The following is a 13,337-nucleotide window of genomic DNA, read 5'->3' as shown; positions in this document are numbered from 1 at the left end:
AAGTGCTGTTTGCTCTGGCCAGGCACCTTGTGTGGTAAACCCAGCATAGCATGAATGAGCACTTGCTTTATTTTGATTTGTGATTTCAATTTTGTTGCTTGAATACTGGAAATGAAAGGGGATAGAGGAGGCAACATACTTGTGGGTTTATGTGTTATTGCTTCATTAATATCATTATATGTCATAACATTCATATGTCACAACAAATTGATTTTTCTCTCTCCTACCAGACCACCATAGCTGGCATTCTGGAATGACACATCACATGCACAAATGGCTATGTACAAAGTTACCTACTCTGGGCTGGATGAGAAGTGCAGTGGTAAGCTTGAAAAATATTTTGTTTCTCGTGTTTTCTTTGTTATTTTGTACGTATGTATGAATGTGTGTGTGTGATTTTTTTTCATTTTGGTGTAAATTTGATATTCCGTAATGAATTTAAACTGGAATCACCCTTTGAAATGGAAATATTCTTACATGTATATAATATGTGATTTATTGCATTATTTTCATTTGTTTATTATTATTATTATTATTATTTTTTTTTTTTTGGGGGGGGGGAGGGGGGGATGGGTAAATGTTGTTTGGCCTGGATCTAGGTTTGTATTTGACTTTTGAACCATGGATTTCACCACATTGGCAGTTCTTGTACACATAGCCTAGTGTTCAAGTGGAACTTTCCCCAGTACTGGAAGGCAAGTTTTCCCTAATGCAAGGTTGCAGGTACCTATGGATTTTACATTACGGGATTGTCAGTGTCAAGCTTTATTCATTCAATCCATCATATTCATCTTGAGATGGTAACTATTATGTAATGGCTGGGTTGTATATTTGAAATGGAAAATGCACATCCCTTGCAGATGAGGCATCAGTGTATGGCATCTTGTTAAACTGCTAATGTTGCTTGTCAATGCTATGACTGTCCCGGGAGTAATTCTGCTGCAGAAAGTATCACTGTGTTTTCAGTGAACTTGCAATTCTCTAATATCGGAGAAAGATTTTAACTTGTTGTGGTTGTTAAGTCTGCACAAAATCAGAAAAAAATGACATGATAAGTTATCCAACTTGAGACAAAAACATTGATCTAAATCTTCTAAGATCTGTTGCCAAGTTAAAGGATCAATTATATGTTTAGTGATTTTATAGGCTTTTCATAAATCTGCAACCATTATAAACACATGGTATTTGACTCCCAAAATAGGGCCTGAATATAAGATACAGGTGATTGTGTTAGTTCTACTCTATATGACATATGAGCAATGTATGATGAAAATTATCATGAAAAGATACAACCCCAAACCACAGAAACATGATCTCCAGGACTTCATGGGTTAAAACAACGTCTTCCCCTAACTAAGTTAGACTGATTTGAAGTGTTCCCTAAAACCATTGTCCGTACCACTCCACAAAACCTGATAAGATCAAGTGCAACCTTGAATTCAAAGTTAAAGCACAATCTGCTTAACACTTTCAAGAAAGGATATCTGTCAAGTCAGTAACAATTTATAGATGATGTTGAAACCATTGATTGTCAATAATAATCTGTATATCAGAAGAAGAATAGCTTTTCTGTTTATAATTGAAATATGACAAATTTCACAGTTACTAATTTCATTATGACTTCATTTTGTGGTCGATGATATTTTACTTTAGGAGTCGTTAACCAGGGGTTAAGACCACCACGGGCAGCCGTGGTTGTGTCCATGGGCGAGGGGCGTTATCCTCGTTGGCTAGTGTTTCGGAGGGGATGGGAGCCATTGGGTCCTGTGGTTGCTTGCTGATCAGCATTGGATTGCTTCCGTAGCAGCCACGTCAGAGAAATCCAAATCTCAAAATCAAAACTTGTTTGCTCTTTCCCGGTCCCTCAGACAGGTATGTGGCAAGGGAGAGGTCTTCCATGCACTTTGCTGCCAGCAGGGGCCAGCTGATGGTACTGCACAGCCTCATCCGAGAGAAGGCCCCAGTCAATGCCCGCACAAGCATGGGGTACACGCCCCTTCACGACGCGTGCTGGACCAATCACCCCTACTGTGCAAACCATCTGATCAGGGCAGGGGCAGAGGTAAAAACACAAGTCATTCTTTGGATTGCGGGGAAAGACAAATCTATATCCATGGATTTGCCCTTGACTTGCATCAATTGTTCTTGGTGTTACAAAAACATTTCCCACTTTTGATCCTTAATAGTTTGAAAACTACATATCAGATAACACTAGTGTACAATTTAGTTGGAGGTGATTTGAATATGAGAGCATGAATCAGTTTCATTTCATCCGTGATTAATGTTAAGGTTATGTTCCAGATTTTGGTCAAGTTTGAATCCTCTGTACAAAATTGAACTTTACACAGGAACCAATGATGTGTATATGAGTGTGTGCTTACAGTGACCCTGAACAATAGATATGAATACCATGAAAAATTCTTTATAAATAATTCATGATGGATTGCCCTGGGCACTATTTGTCTGAATTCATGGTAAAGGGTAAAATGCATGCACATTAAGAAAGTAAGCACATGTTTTCATGTGCTTGCATACACTACATTTCAGGATGACTGGAATAAAGACTAGATGTGACAGTGGAATTTCTCATGAACGTGTGTAGTAGACCATTCTAATCCTGGCCATTGTTCAGGACCATTGTCTGGGTGTTAAACACACACTCCCATACATAACAATTGACTCCTGTGCAAACTAAAAGTTTTGTATAGTGGGTTGAAAATCGAGCAAAATCTGAAACCTTTAGTAAATCTCGAATTAAATGAAACAAATGCTTTTATTTTCAAATTACCTCCGACAAAATTGTACACTATTCAGCTGTTGCTCATACCAATGTCAGTGTTATCTGCTATATAGTTTTTGAAGTATTCAGGATCAAAAGTGGGAAATTTTTTTTTTGTAACACGTAGTATGTATAGTGTAGGAAGAGAGGGGTCCAGATACTTGTGAGTCTAATTCTTAGATATCACATGGCATGTTGTCCTACCTTTCAAAGTTTTTTAGACACTATTGTGTCTCACACAGCCCAGAGCTGTTGCTTTGGCGGGGGAAAAAGTAGAATAGAATAAGAAAAAAGACAACAGCATTTCAAATCAGAATTGGGCATATTAAGAAGTGATAAAGGGGAAAAAATCAGGTTGCAATTATTGATTATGCAATATCAATATCCTGATACTGAAAGGGATAGCAATGGACTGACCACGCAGCTGTGACCTATACTGTGGTCAGAATTAGAGTATGGAGGTACTACCGGTAATACGATAGCTCCCGATACCCTGGAAACTCGTACGTCCGTTGTTTAATATTTACAGCTACTGCTTCTGATGTACAAATTTTCAGATGGCATGTTTACATGTGATGTCTTGTTCCCATAAGCAACTGATTTTGAATTGATGTCTTTGACTCTCTATTCAAGATAAATGCCATGAGCACGGATGGGCATACACCGCTGGCATTGGCTAGTAGTGTTGGGAGTAAGGACTGCGTGAAGTTGCTGCTGGACCTGGGGGCAGAGGTCAACGTTGAGGATGACTCTTGCTCGTCCCCGGTGCACGCTGCAGCAGTAGCAGGTGAGCTGCGAGCATCCAAACAGGTCTGGGTAGGATTTATGACCTTATTAATCAGGGATGCAGACCTTGTGAAAAGCATTGCAGTAATTCGAGGGATGATAGACACATTTTTGTTGTTGCTGTTGAAAAACAAGTGAACATTTTTGCTTTACCTTCAATAAACATGTGTAGTAATACAATTTGCAGAAAAACAGTAGTTTCCATGAAACCTTTAGTATTTTGGCAAAGAAAAACAGTACAAAATACTGCAAGAAATGTAGCAGTCAGCATTTCTGATTAATGTTTTAGCTATCTATTTTTTAAATAGTTTTATTATTGTTGTTGAATTTAAAGAGTTGATTGACATTTGAGAAATTAAGAGAAGCAAATTATCATTAGATAAAAAACACAACAACCACCAACACTGCAGTGCCTTCTGTAACACATTTAATTACTATGTATCATCTCCAAGGTGAGAAATTGTTAACTTTTCTCCTTGAAATAATGGGCTCTATTTCTCAATCCGTCATCTCATTGTTCTTCGATGTGAATTTGACCTTGGGCAAAATTGTTGAACATACCATACACATATATCCCAACTTCTGGCAAAATTCTTTTACACATCCCGACTTGCTGCATATTATGCTTCTGAAGTGTGTGGTTTGTGCAGTTTAATGCACCATATTTTTGTACACTGAAGAGATATAGTGAGATTAGAACTTGTATGGACGTACCAGTATAATCTCTGTAGCCTGCAGCAGCCTGCAGTTTATGGTAATTCGTTTTATGGTGTATAATTGCATGCCCTGGATGGAGATAGTGTGGTATATGGCATACAGGGTTGGAAATGAAAAGAGGGTAATGAATTTCATCTGCACATGCTTTGTGTCTCTAGATTGTAGAGGCTTTTCTCCTGAAGTGGGATGTGGGAGTTTCCATTTAACCTGTTGCCCATGCATAGTGTAAAAACAAACAAACTGTATTCATCTTGTTGTACCTTATTACCTGTGGATGTTTTGATTCCTTAGTAGAAAAGTTATGCTCTTTGCAATATTTACCCTCTACAGGAAAATATCAATTCATTGGGTTGTTCCTTTACAAATTGGCGACAAACCAAGCTGGATTATTGATATCATCCTGTCATATGTTAATGAAAAAAACAAAACAAAACAAAACAAAAACAAAAAACAAATGCCCTGTCCTAATGATCTATGAATGCAAGAGCATGTTGCCTTTAGTTTAGCTTAGTTTGCTATTACCTGTGCTGAAGTGATTGTAGACAATTTTCACAAGTTTACTAGTGGAACTTTTACTGTATTGGCTGCTTTCCATTTGACCTCAACAGGACAGGCTTACTCACTCAGCATATCAATCTCATATACCATAGCTACATAATGTATTAAAGTGATAAAAGTGATGTCTGTGAAGTGCTAAAATGGATGTAGTTTGCATGTTTGCAGTCAAGTCTGAAAGTGAGACTTCTTTCATATTTTCTTTTCTTTGTTAATCGGTCACTGAGTCAGGATTCACAACTAGGCACTGTGCCAGGAACAAGCAGTGGAATTACATACACTGTGCAACACAGGGAATAAAGTGGAAAGCACTAGGGCAATTGATTTGAATAGTGGATCATTTTACTATTTTGATAGTTGATATTAGTTTTTATAATGTTCACAGTATTGCTTTAGAGCTGGCAGGAATTGATGAGACAGATCGCCCAGTCAATTGACAGTATCGTTTTTCCTTGCTCAATTTTTATAGTCTTGATTTCTGTTCATCCCCCTGCCAAAAAAGGAAGAGAAACAAAACGAAACAAAAAAGAACTAAATCAAAGCTTGCACGAACATATGCTGTGATGGAGCTTTGGAAGTGATCAAATGATTGCGTGGTGCATACCTTCTGGATTGCAATGAGACCAAGTCTATCTGAGGGAGAGAGGCACAGTGACGTCCAATACTTGCTGCACAGATATGTGCTACCAATCATATCTTAGCTATGTTATAAACAGGTGTGTATAGTGTATTTTGTTTTTGTATGAAAAAGGAGAAGCCGTCTGAATGCATACTTCCACTTCCAACAATTGTTCATCAGGTTGCACTGAGTGTCTGGAGTTACTGCTTGCATCTGATGGCAGTCTGGACAGCACAAATCCCTATTACGGTACTCCGCTTCATGCGGCTTGTGGTGGGCCTAGCGTCGAGTGTGCCTCACTCTTGATTTCCTCAGGTCAGTGGAAGAGGATCAGGGGACAGTAGCTATGTGAACTAAAAACACTCTTGAACTCACGCAAGTTTTGACCTTTAATTTGATGGTAATCTTTAATATGATTTCTGCTTTCTTCTATAGCTTATTAGTGGTAGTCTTTATGACAAATTGCAGGTTGTATTTCTTTAAAGGGCTGTTTCCTCAAAATTGCTTAGGATGGCAGAAATTCTTCAAAAGGTTTCTTCAAGCAACGGACTAATCTAGTATCAAATGTTCAATGTCACTCATTTGATGGATTTAAAAGTTTTGCTGCAAAGATGGTTTTCTCTATTGAATCAAAGCGTATAGTTCTGTGCTTTTTGTGAAGGTGTGTTTGTATACAGAGTAGTGTTTTTATGAAAAAGAAGTTTGCTCATTTCATTGCAGTCAGTAATTTGTATCTTTTCTTGGCCCATTGAAAATACTTTCAGACCTTCCAGTGGGTGAAGGTCCATTTCTGCCCATATACTTCCTTTTCTCTAATCATGTAATTGCTTTTTTCCTGTTATTTAACTTCACTCCTGTAAAGACAGTGACAACCATCATTCACTGGAATCGAAACATAATCAAGTATCCGAGTCCATGAAATTTCAAAGGGTATTCACTGACTTCTGATCATGAAAACAAAATATCAACACTTCAGTGTGTGTGTTGTCTGCTAAATTTGTTTACAAGAATGTTTTTACACAAGACATTCTGCTCAAATTACACAAAAGACAATGTGTCAATTCTACCCATAGACAAGGGATCTTTGGCTGTCTTGCATGCTAACCCATTTTTGTGCATTCTTTCATATCACACTGTTGCACATTTGATACTACTGTAGTATTCCTTCCGTCCGTCTTGTCGATGTCAATGCAGGAGCAGACGTGAGGAGTGTGCGGAGGAGAGACCTTCAAACCCCACTGCATGTGGCCGCCGAGGTGAACAGTGAAGGCCTTGTCCAGCTACTGGTGTGTAATGGGGCCGACATCCATGCCCGGGACAAGCAGGGCAGGAAGCCTGTTGACCTGGCTCCAGGGGACTCTATCACCCATGGTCTGCTCCTAACTTTTATGAGTAAGTTTTCATGACTTACTAAACTCCTCAAAATAAGTTCTGCAATTAAAGTTCGATGTATCAAATTTCTCTCATATTCGCATTATCTCCATTAAATATGACATAAGAAAGCCTGATTAATTATCTTTAAAATGACACCTCTATTGCTATGATTGGGTGTTCCTGGAATGTGCAAAACAGCTGAGTATAGGGACAGATCAAAAGTGAAAAGTCGCAACAATTCTGCTATTGATAATGTACAGTTTTGATGAAAAAAGGCTACTGGAATGAGCAATGCTGACATGAGAGCACTTTCAAAAACTCCCATTTCCTAGACATTAGATGACTGTTTGGTCAACCTTTATGTTTACTTTTGATCTGCAGATACTACTACAGTTTTTAATTCATGGATGAAGCCTGGAATCTAATGATAATCTCACAATGCATTCTTTTCAAGCACATTCCTTCCCTGAAATGACAAAGCAAATGGGAATTGAATACTGTTTGACATAACACAATTGCTCTATTTTGCAACATTTCACATTTGACCTTTCCTCATACTCGGTCGTACTGTGCATTCCAGGAATGCATAATACAAACAAGTGAGTTGTCATTGTAAAGAAAATTAATCAGGCTTTCTTATGATGTCATGTTTGAATAAAATATTGTAGTTTTAAGAGAAATATGAGACATCAAATTGGAATTGCAGGACTTTTTTTAAGGGGTTTAGTACTAGTTGGTTTCATGAAACCCTTAGAAGACAAAGTACTATGTGAGAAAAGGTCAGACTCATTTTGGTCTGGACACTAATTTTGGTGCTATTTCATCTATTCAGTTTTCACTATTAGCTCAGAAATCTGTCAAAGTTTACCTGAAGCTCTGGCCATGTGACTTCAATTTTGATTGATTTTTCAAAAGATATTGGCCCAAACAACACCACTCTCTGAATGGGCTATGGAGACAATATTTGCATCTGTATGCTCAAGGCTCACAAGGAAGGAATGAGTAGATATCATAAGCACCTTGAATTGTTTGGGTTGGGGGGGGGGGGGAGATTCCTGATGCAGCAAAACTTAATGTTATGTGTATCATTTTTATGCAGGATTGATTTTGAAAACTTGGCAGAGTCAAGATTTAACCTTGCAGGATGAAAATAACTCAGTCACTGCCGTTTGTCTCCCTGGCACATATGTGTAACCTAATGTATGTCTAATCTCAATGACTATATGTACATATCGTGTCGCAAAATTACCCTGTCATATCTATACCAATTCGTACGCATGCTTTACTGTCTGTACAGCCAATCCGGAGAGCTTGACAAGCCTATGCAGGAATCAGATTCGTGCCAGTCTAGGTCGGACGGTGCGAGAAAGCCATATCAAGCAGCTGGAAATTCCTCGGCCGTTGCAAGAATACATCATGTACACGGAGAAAGTCCCTTCAGATGGCGGTTTGTGAATTTCTACCAACTCAGGTTTGCCACTGGGTGACACTACCCTAAGCCGTAGGGGACTGTGTCTGGTAATGACTGCTGCTGTGACAGCCCTTGAAACACAAAATTGGGCTGATACCAGTTGCTTTACGACTTTTACAAGAGAAACGCCACAAAGTGAACAAACATTCAGTTTACTGTGCCATAGCACAGCTGCTAATCTGCAATTATGAAGAGGTAAAATGTATTTTTCCATTGATCATGCTCAGCTCTGTAAAACTAACTGTTTTTTCTCCGCTAATTTTGAGTAAATGTTCAACTTGAGTATACCGACAAAAAAAGTTATCCATGAATTACACCTTGATAGCCCGTCCATTTTTTTTTCCGTTACACAATGTAATGAGTGTTCCACCTTAAAAAGAATCAGGACACTAATCATTAGAGGAAGCTGTCTGCGCACGAAAGAAGCTCCACTTGCTTGCCAAATATTATTTCAGTTGAGAGGATTGGACCAACACTCGTGTCTTTCTGCCGATTTTGGAGCATATATCAATACCATTTTTCAAATGCTTTCTAGTTGCATTAAATTCAAGAGAAGCTAGCCAGCGAGAGCCAAGTCGTAGCAAGAGCACCTTTTGAGACCCATCTGAATTCCTTAAGACAAGCCTTTGACATGTTTGTTAGCATTGTCTGGTAGTGAAGATCATCACCAATCAGTAGAGTTCTTTTTGAAAAAAGCTTGTGCATATAAATTTCACACCAAGGGCAGATAGACTAATCCAGTGACTCCGTTGGTCGAAGTGACTATTAAACTGACTTGTGCAGTGACAGAATAATTCAGTGTAGACAAGTGGAGGACCCGTTGATGTAATGCTCACATTTGTAGATCTCAAGAAGGCCCTCGCTATGATGTGCTCAGCTTTGGCTCTATGTGCTTGTGATTGCTGGCACGAACAACAGCATCAGGGTCTTTGAAAAAGGCTCGAACATATACTGTAAAATGTGAAATATTCGCCTGAATAATTTTTCACACTCTGTCGAGTATTGGAGATGAAAGTGTATTCTGCATGATTTTAAGTCTGTGGAATCAAACCATAAAGTAGTATTACATCCAACAAACAAAAATAAATCCTGTGTTTTTATTTTTGCGCGAGTTTCGTGTCGCACAAAATGTATGAAAATTTCCACTTTTACAGTAAGGCACTGGCACTGGATTTTTTTTTTTTTTTTTTTGGTCTTCCAGTTCGTCAATATTTTCATGTGTGTGACAAGTCTTACTTTAAAGCAACTCAAAATCTATGCCAGTATTCTGCTTGCATGGTAAATCATGTGCCAGTGAGATATACAAATCATTTTTGTAGAGAATTAGGAAGAAAAGCAGCCGAGTCATGCTTTCTTCGGATGATTAGTTAGGATTTCTGACAATTTATGTACATGTACATCATTTCAGGTTTGCGAAGCCAGAATCAGCGTTTGAAACTCTGATCCAAAATGCGCTTCACTGGGGTATTGTTAATGCTCAATTTTTTGAGCACGAGAAAGAGCTGATTTCACCACCATGCACTATGCATTGTTGAAAAACTAGAAACCCCCATTGTGGCGGGCTGTTCAGCACACCTGATTTTGCTTTTATATTTCCCCAGTAAAGGTGATTAGGCATAATTATGCATGTAATTAGGCATATGTTCCTCACAGCAGTCTCTTAGTTGGGTATAGACGATACATTTTGAATCTGAAATGAGAATGATCAAAAAAAGTAAAAGATGGTAAACATTTCCTCTTTCATTCTCACCCTCAAGACTTGGGTCAGTTGATGCTTTTGAAATACTATCATTCTCAGTGACTTTCTGTAGTGTAGTAAAATGGATCATGAATATGACAAAAATGTATGTTGTAAATGCCACAGCGAACTGACTGAAGACTGAATTTTGTATCTCTTTAGTGTTTGTGTCTTCTATGCATGACCTGCAGTACTCAATAGTCAACAGGGTGTGAATATATGTATAAAAAAAACAACAACAACTTCTAGGTGTCATGTGACCAATCTTCCAACTTAATGTGGGTATATTGTAGGCAGATTTTAGTGTAATGAGAAATTTCTTTTGCTCTTGAGTCGATGGCACCTTGGGTGATGCAGCTGAAATGCACATAGATTTCATACATGGATAGAAATGTAGCTAAGTACCATCGAAGGGGAAAGGATAGGAGTCAACACATTCTGTAGGAGCGGTCAGACTGGGAAAAGATCGAGAAGTTTATGATCGCGAAGTCTTCCCGATCTTTTGTCGTGCAGTCACACTGGCAGCCAACCTTCTCGATCTTTTGCCAGTCTGACCACGCCTTTGTAGGCACACTGTCTATACCAACACACAAGTCTTTCACTCTGCCTATGTCTTTTGAATATAGAGTGTGTGTGTGCATAGTGCCTGATCAATCTTTGTAAGCAGTGCCTTTTATTTCAATATGCCGTGCCAAGGGAATGGCAGCAGTTGTTATTTCACTGGTTTTGGCGAAAATTGATGAAATGAAATGCTTCACATTGGCATTATGCCAATTTGCTCAACTCACATTGCTAGTTGTATTGAATTTTGTCATATGATCTTATGGAGTTATATGCAGTATTTCATGAACCACACAACTGACAGAAAATGGTATAAAGTGCAGTAATATTAAATTCGAGCAAGCAAGGTCTTGTAATAATTCAATAAGTATGTAACATTTGGTGACTTTTGTTGTGGGGAATATATACATAATAATGTTCAAACCTTCTTGTATGAAATGCTATTTCTGGGAGGTCATAAGTTTAAACATATGACATTATTCAGAAGCATTTCAAAATCTTCAGATGGATTATCTTGTAAATGCACACCCATGCCAGTCATCATAATATTGATAAGCCATAACACATAGTTATTTTTGTTTCATAGTAAATTTATGTATATATAAACATTTCATTAATACCTGTATATCATCTGTACATTTATCATTGTAAAATTTGCTTGTATTTTATATTGACTTCATTATGGACTTGGTAAAAACAGGCATGCTGAATCCAGTTTGGAGTTCATGTATTATGCCATATGTCACACCTTGTTATATCTGCACAACTCTTATAAGTAGCATAGGTTCAATATCTCTTTTGGAGGTATCTTTAATATGCATATACATTCCTGCTATGCTGTTCGCACAAAAAAAAAGAATTGTCGTAGGTGTCACAAAAACATTCATCAATTTTCATGTTACGGTATTGTCAAACGCACAAATTTTGTAGCTGGAGGAAGGGGAAAGAATATCTGTTTTAAGATTGATACTACATGTACATTGTATGTAAAACTCTGGTCTGTTAACTCAGGCAAGTATGCTGGCGTTGTTACATGAAAACTGGTGGATAAATTCCTTGGTACTGCATAAATTCTTTCATGTATTTATCTGGAATGGAACTATTCTTGACAGACGTATAACCCGCCAGATGCTTGCCCTGAGTGATCTGTTTCTCGCATTTATGTGATTTGCATCGAATTTCATCAGTGTGTAAAGAGGGTAACAATGAGTGACTTAATTTCAACAGAATTTGGCGTTCATAGCTTTGCATGAATGGAACCTGACATTTGCATGAATAGATAGTGGCTGAACGTATGTAAACAGTTTCTAATGTACTAATGAGTGTTCAGTCTGACAATTTAAAACCAACAGAGGCTTGTCAGAAATATCCCGATCTACGCACAACAGTTGCAAAAGTGTGCAAAGCCATTCCAAGAAGCACAAAAGGCTAGAGCAGTGAAAACTCAGTCACCTCAAAGAATTTAAGTACTTCATCTTTTCTCTGTCGACAGGCTGTTTGGTACTACTGGTAGTAGAAATTGAGCACATGCCATATTGTATGATCAAACTTTCTTTTTTTTTGTTTCAATATTTGCTACATTTAGTGCCTATGAAATTTTGCATAGATCATCTCATGAGTCAAGCGGACAACCCATATTTGTGTATTTGTCGTGTCATCGTCATTACAACGAGCAGATGTTCCATTATTAACAATATGTATCTGTGCTATATCATGCATGTTGTGCTCAGCATGAAAATTCTGTTTATATCTTCATTGGACATGTATACAGGTATATCATTTACTAGATGTGTTGTAGGTGAAATAACTATGAATTGTTCATAGTGCATCTTTATCACTGGGACTGTAGGTACCTTAATATCATGTATACATTCATATATTTATGTAATACTTTGGTAACATTAGACAAGGAATATTCAGTTCTCTGAAGGGACAAGTTTCTCTACTTGTGAAATCTCGATCTTGTATCTATAAAGTTCCGTGGTACACCAATGAGGTTCACTATTTAAGTGAACAAATGAGGGTAGTGGAACGTTTCTGTGATAAATAGCTACCACAGATTCAATGTAGAGTCTTTTGCTCATTCTATCTCATTGACTGAAAATATCATTGCCTGGAGTCCCTCTTTTTCAGTCGTGTTTTCCCCCATCCCCAGAATGTATGCACATCTGTGATTATATTATCAGTCCTGATGTTGCTGCTAACATGGGTAGCAGCTGAATTCTGTGGTTTCAGACATCTCCAAGTGTAGGGCATAACAAAGAACGGGTAACCTTGTGTATGGATGTCAAGTATCGTATGGACCACGTACATGGTTCTGCATAAAATGTCAAGTCCAATATTGATTCAGGATGCCATCTGGATTTGCCATGGCTGATTACCTCTTGCCCAGGTTGACTTGGGTCCATGTGAGTCGGGTTGATTGGTGAAGCATTTAACCAAACTAGCCACCTGTTACAGACTGCATCCAAGACATCCACCAGTAATGCTGGTGTCTATGGAAAAAAGCTTGGTAATTCTTTGTATGCCACAGTGTAAATTCGCTGTGCGCCACATTATTCTGAGGCTGCAACACACAAATACTGTAGAAAACATTCTGTTTCTCAAAGCCGTTTAACTTTTTATGGATACACATAAGCTGGAAGTGCAGTACATACAGCAAATTTGTAAAGAAAATTGCAAGCTTTGCTGAGATGTAAATTTTTTGACAAAGCTATAGGCCTAGCTATTTTTTTTT

General features: G+C 38.1%; 1 protein-coding gene across 1 annotated transcript; it reads left to right on the top strand.

Moving 5' to 3' along the window:
- Positions 1–273: 273 nt before the first annotated feature.
- LOC139724033 (uncharacterized) lies at positions 274–8,285 on the top strand. Its single transcript, XM_071635231.1, has 6 exons — positions 274–322; positions 1,869–2,062; positions 3,413–3,566; positions 5,637–5,771; positions 6,651–6,848; positions 8,128–8,285. Exons 1-6 carry the CDS (start codon positions 274–276, stop codon positions 8,283–8,285), a joined length of 888 nt encoding a protein of 295 aa, XP_071491332.1.
- Positions 8,286–13,337: the final 5,052 nt, after the last annotated feature.

Source organism: Diadema antillarum, unplaced genomic scaffold, assembly GCF_040938485.1.
Source record: "Diadema antillarum isolate AM-2024a unplaced genomic scaffold, OU_Dant_1.0 scf00000205, whole genome shotgun sequence".
NCBI lineage: Eukaryota > Metazoa > Echinodermata > Echinoidea > Diadematoida > Diadematidae > Diadema > Diadema antillarum.
This window is presented reverse-complemented; position numbering and strand designations above follow the sequence as displayed.